Source organism: Austrofundulus limnaeus, unplaced genomic scaffold, assembly GCF_001266775.1.
Source record: "Austrofundulus limnaeus strain Quisiro unplaced genomic scaffold, Austrofundulus_limnaeus-1.0 Scaffold26, whole genome shotgun sequence".
NCBI classification, from domain to species: domain Eukaryota; kingdom Metazoa; phylum Chordata; class Actinopteri; order Cyprinodontiformes; family Rivulidae; genus Austrofundulus; species Austrofundulus limnaeus.
Genome location: NW_013952428.1, coordinates 899,121 through 904,911, shown reverse-complemented (window position 1 = coordinate 904,911; position 5,791 = coordinate 899,121). Strand labels below are relative to the sequence as shown.

Below are 5,791 nucleotides of genomic sequence, written 5' to 3'. Positions count from 1 at the left end.
CGATTTGAGTCACATAAATCATATGCACATTAAACCACCCGTCGTGCACATTAAACCACCCCTCGTGCACATTAAACCACCTCTCGTGCACATTAAACCACCCGTCGTGCACATTAAACCACCCGTCGTGCACATTAAACCACCCCTCGTGCACATTAAACCACCTCTCATGCACATTAAACCACCTCTCGTGCACATTAATCCACCTGTCGTGCACATTAAACCACCCCTCGTGCACATTAAATCACCCCTCGTGCACATTAAACCACCTCTCGTGCACATTAAACCACCTCTCGTGCACATTAAATCACCCCTCGTGCACATTAAACCACCTCTCGTGCACATTAAACCACCTCTCGTGCACATTAAACCACCCCTCGTGCACATTAAACCAGTAACCCCTCCACCTGTTTGAGATCTCTGATGACGAGGATGCTTTTATCCCATCGAGTCTCGTTTTTTTGTTCCTGTCGGAGCAGAAACCTCCCTCTTTGCCTCGGTGTCACTGTTGTGACTGATGTCTTTTCCATCCTGCTGCCCGCTCATTAAAAAAGGGAAAAATTTCAAATCCCTTCGACCTTTACCTTGACTTTTCTGTTTCCACTAAACACACACGAAAAACACACAACTGCTACCTTTTCCTATTTTAGTCAAATCCCTCTCCGTGCCCTCCCTTCCTAACAGACTTTTAAAGGTATGTCTGGTTTTCTGCTCTCACGTGATAAACCTATAAAAGCCGAGGGTTTGCATACTTATGGAAGGGATTTTGGTGGACTAACTGCAGCTGAGTACTTATTTTAGTCTGATAAGTATCTTTAAATAGCCTTAAATCTGTCAGCAAGTTCCATTAAAGAACAAATCAGCAAAAACTTCAGTAAATCATGTCATTTTATTATATTTGCTAACATTTACATCCGTAAAAAAAAAGTACATTTGTTTATCAGAACTCGTCCAGGTTGCTCCTGGTGTCACGTAGATGTTTTAGAGATGCGAGCACCTCCTCCGTCGGCCTCATGCCCACTTGTTTATTTCCTCTGGTCCTGACATTCACCGTCCCACTTTCACGCTCCTTATCACCCACCACTATGAAAATAAATAAATAAATCAAGCAGCTAAACATGCTAACATCAGTATCAGTGAGGTACAAACACGATGTGGTGCATTAACGGGAAGAGAGAGGCTTGAGTTTTCCGTCTTTACCAAATATGTAGTTGTATTGAGCCAACGTAGCCGAGCGAATCTTCTTATTTAAGGTGGAACTCTGATCGTCGTTCATATCAACCATGAAGCCGGCTTCACGGAACTGCTGCACCACCTTAAGAGGAGACAAAATGGTGAAAAATGTAAGATTTTATCAGTAAAGTGCGTCTAATATCAACAAATTAATCATGTTAGGGAGGAATACACAAAGTACAGGTTGGCAGATTTCCAGCTGAGACTGACCTGCCTGCTGTATGACTCATTGCTGCCCCCTACAGGAATCACCATCACCTGCGCTGGAGACAACCACAGCGGCCTGGTTTGGGTTAAAATAAATAAATAAATAAGGTTACCAGTTAAGAGAACAGACAGTGACATCGTACAGCTTCAGTTTTCACCATTTTCCTGCAAAGTTTTCAGCCAGTATGGCGATCATTCTCTCCAGGGATCCCAGGACAGCTCTGTGGATCATCACTGGTCTGCACAACTCACTGTCTGGGCTGACGGGGAAGTTGTAAAAAAATAAAAAGGTTTAAACAAACATAAACAAGTTGCAACATGATGTTTCTCCTGAGGGACAGGGTGAGGACTTGTTCAGGGTTCTGCTTCAATCCATGTGTGGTTTGTTCTTTGTTTCAAAATAAAATCACAAAAAGAAAACAAAAATGTTATTTTTTTGGTTTTCTGTTTGTAAAACCTAAATGTAAAAATGTGTAATCAAACTGGGAAAATCCAGCGTTTGATTTCTGGTTCTGCTATCTGAATACGAGATGGAATAAAGGGTTGTTGTTTTAATACGTAACAATTAGGGCTGCAACGATACAGGAAATTAACGATTCAGTTCGGTTCGATACTTTAGTCTCACGGTTCGATATTTTTTTGATACAAAAAAGAGAAATGTCCATGTTCTTTTAACTTGTAATTTATTTATATTAATTATGAACATTTGTTGCTGAAACAGCAAGTTTCTCAGTGGATCTGAGCTCAAAAATACAGCCTAGGTTGAGTAGTCGAACACAGATCCACTGATCCTTCAACACAGAGCATCTTCAGAAGACAAGTTGATAAAATAAATTTTAAAATCTGTATTGTTCCATACAAGTGTGTATTGAACCTAAAGCAGTGTTTGATACGGTTACATGTATTGTTGCACCCCTAATAATAATATATAATGAGACACGACTCCAAAATATCCCTGGTGAAAAGTAAAAATGTGAAGCTCCAGGAGTTCAGGACAGAATTTCTGATGTTGCCAGAAGATTATAAATGGTGCACTAACAAAATAAGAAGCTTATCTTTGCTTTACCATTAAAATTAAAAACATAGTGTTTATAAAAGTTTTGCAAATGTCATTTTTGTAATTTAGTTTTTTCTCGCTTTATTTTGAAATGAAAAACCAAAAGAAGTTGTGCTGTTTTTTTTAACCCGAACAATCCCTGAACTTCACCCTTAAATGTGAGTTAATCAGAAACGAGAGCAGCTGCACGAACAGCTGCAGGTTTCCAGCAGCACAGCTGGAGGAGTGTTTCAGGCAGCAGCAGTTCTGAACGACTCACCTGACGTACCGCAGGTCGAATCGGATCGGCAGCTGAAAGTCCAGCTGGATTGTGGCGCACTGGTGCTGCCGGCCGATTGCATCTTTAATCAGGATGTCGATCTGAAAGCAGAAAACAGCCGGTCACTGAGAACCACTTCTGCTTTCCAGTTAACATAAACACACCTGCTGTCCCAGCTCTACTTCAGGAAATATCTGTGGACAGAAAATGTAACAAACTTGATGTTTCTGGGAGAAGTTTGACTTAAAACTCTGATAGTGTATTAGTTTGTACACAAACAAATCATGTCACACTCCAGCAGGACAGAATCATTCAAATAAAAGGACTGTACTTAAGAAGTATTTGTATTTCATGAATTATATTCTTACATTTGGCCGCAGCCCTCAGATAGATTTTCATTTTGGGGAAAAGCTTTGTGCAGCCTTGATATATGTATATAAACTGAAACAGCTGGACTAGTGCATCCTAAATTTAACATCCATTCATTCTTTTAATACAACAGTCATTTCTGCAGTTTTTGGGGAGGTCACCTCCTAATAAATGTCCTTACAGAAAATCTAACTGCTCATTTTAAATCCTTACTTTGACTTTTAATACTTAACTACAACAAATATCACATACTTTAAGACTTTTACTCAAGTAATATTCCTAAAGGTGACTTTAACTTTTACCAAAGTCATTTTTTGGTAAGATACTTGTACTTTTAAAATGGTAAAATGATAAATGGTACTGAACTTATAGAGCACTTTTCGAGCCCCTCCGGACCCCAAAGCTCTTTACACTAACAGACATTCACACACTGATGATGGCAAACTACACTGTAGCCACAGCTGCCCTGGGGCACACTGACAGAGGTTTTACTCAATTATCACTTTGTGGTACTTTATACAACACTGTTTTTTTACTGTGATGCTTCACTGATAAACTGACTTTAGAAAAAAATAAATTACTAATTACTAATCAACGTATCGTTTTTAACTGATTGATTTAAAGACTCAACCTGTTATTTTGTTAAAGACTGAAACCAGGGCTTATTTTTAATTTCAGATTTTACCAGCAACACGTTAATTTATCAGATTGTGACTGGACGTGTTTCCAAACTATTTGTATTCGAATATTGAGCAAGTTTTTTAAAATTTCGCAAAAAGGAAAAAACTAAGAAATGTGAATCAGACGTGTTTCCATCAACTGGCTTGAAGTGAATCAGTTACGTCAGATGCATGGGTGTAGTAAACAGGAAGTTGTAAACTCACAGGGTCCACACATCTCAGGACCATGGACAGAAGTTATCAGAAACGTAATTATTCTGTTATCAACTAGTTCTGGTGATGTTCCTGCTGTCTGCAGACATTCAGACAGAAACGTGATTCTCTTCACGTTACAGGAATAACTGAGCAGACGCTGACAGCCGGAGGAGGGTCCTGCTGCAGTCGCTCTGGTACCGTTCAGTGAGAACAGATCAACATGTGAGGGAAATGTTCACTACGTCAGAACTTATTCAGCAAATGTGTTTCCATCTCTCCTTTTGAGCTTTAACTTTTTCTAAAACACCAAAAACTCAAGCGAGCGTATCAACTTTTTTGAGAATTAGACAAAGTTTTTTCGAATCGTGTCGCTTCCATTCACCTTTTCTGACGCCAGACTTCAAAATGTGCATTAAAAAACCTTGATGGAAACATGGCTAGTGACAGCATGAATAAAATCATTATGCCACACGTGTAAAACCTCAGATTCATTTGATCTCATTTCCTGAACTCAGTTTGTTGTTCCTGCAACTGTTCAAAGAAACCAGCTGAAACTGAACTCTTGTGACAAGATAATCTCATAACAAAACCCTGAGTAAAACCACAGCCTAGCTTTTAGCTGCATCTGTCAAATTAACTTAATTATGCAGTCGGTCCCAAAACCTGCAGCAATTTATTGTTTGTGTGCAGTAAACAAAATACTACAAAATGTATTTTTAAATGTTTCGCCAACAAAAACTGAATTAAAAAATAAAGAAAACAAACAAAAGAGTCTGTAAATGTTTTTGACTAAATCTTTTTATCTGCAGTGGCTCTATGTGGTGCATCTACGTGGTGCATCTACGTGGTGCATCTATGTGGTGTATCTATGGGGTGCATCTATGTGGTGTCTCTATGTGGTGTATCTATGTGGTGTATCTATGTGGTGTATCTATGTGGTGTATCTATGTGGTGTATCTATGTGGTGTATCTATGGTTTTGACTGCTGTTACTAAACATTGATGGGCACAGGTCCACTAACTCACCAATAGCAGAACTAGCTTCTCGTTTAACAGGTTAGAATTCTTTTATATAACTTTGGGAACTGTTAGCAGACCAAAATAAAATAAAATGTGCTTATATTTTTCTGCCATTTATCCCAAATTAAATAAAAACTATCCCCTCTTACAAACAGTGCCGGTCGTGTCAGGCACCATGTGCAGCATGTAACATCTTTAGCAGCTAAACTACAAACTAAGAGTGTCAAAAAGAAAATAGGACCAAAATATAAAGTCAAAGAAATGCTTTTACTCTGAAAGGGAATATTATTCGTGGGGATGTTATTGTAGAAATGATTCTGGTCCTGCATGTTTTCCTGGTTTCTCTGCTCCAGCACACCTGATCTGAATGAATGAGAGATTTTCAGGCCTCTGCAGAACTTGAAGAGGTGATTCACTGACTGCATCAGGTGTGTTGGAGCAGGAGAAACTAAAACCTGCAGGACTGCGGCCCTCCAGGACCAGGACTGCCCACCCCTGGTACCAGGGCATCTAATTTCTGTCAGTTTAGCGTTAGCGGAGCTAAGATTAGTCATTAGTGAAGCTAACGTTTTAGTTAGCTGTGCCCAAAACTGACTAAAGAGTTTTTAAAATCAGTTTTAGTAAACGGTTCTCCTCCGACTCACCTTTGGGCCGTAGAAAGCTCCGTCACCGGGGTTTAGCTCCCAACGTTCACCGAACTGCTCTAGACCCCTTGTTAACTGCTGCTCAAAAACACACACACGCACACACACACACACACACACACACACAC

General features: G+C 39.6%; 1 protein-coding gene across 1 annotated transcript in view; it reads right to left on the bottom strand.

The window, feature by feature from the left end:
- Positions 1-870: 870 nt before the first annotated feature.
- Positions 871-5,791, bottom strand: part of tars2 (threonyl-tRNA synthetase 2, mitochondrial) — a gene marked incomplete at its 5' end in the record, with an annotated part of 22,948 nt that continues 18,027 nt past the window's right edge. Inside the window, 6 exon segments of the mRNA XM_014004703.1 lie at positions 871-1,083; positions 1,201-1,315; positions 1,444-1,516; positions 1,599-1,700; positions 2,757-2,857; positions 5,664-5,741. Of these exon segments, the coding sequence (XP_013860157.1) occupies positions 941-1,083; positions 1,201-1,315; positions 1,444-1,516; positions 1,599-1,700; positions 2,757-2,857; positions 5,664-5,741 (612 nt within the window). The 3' untranslated portion in view covers positions 871-940.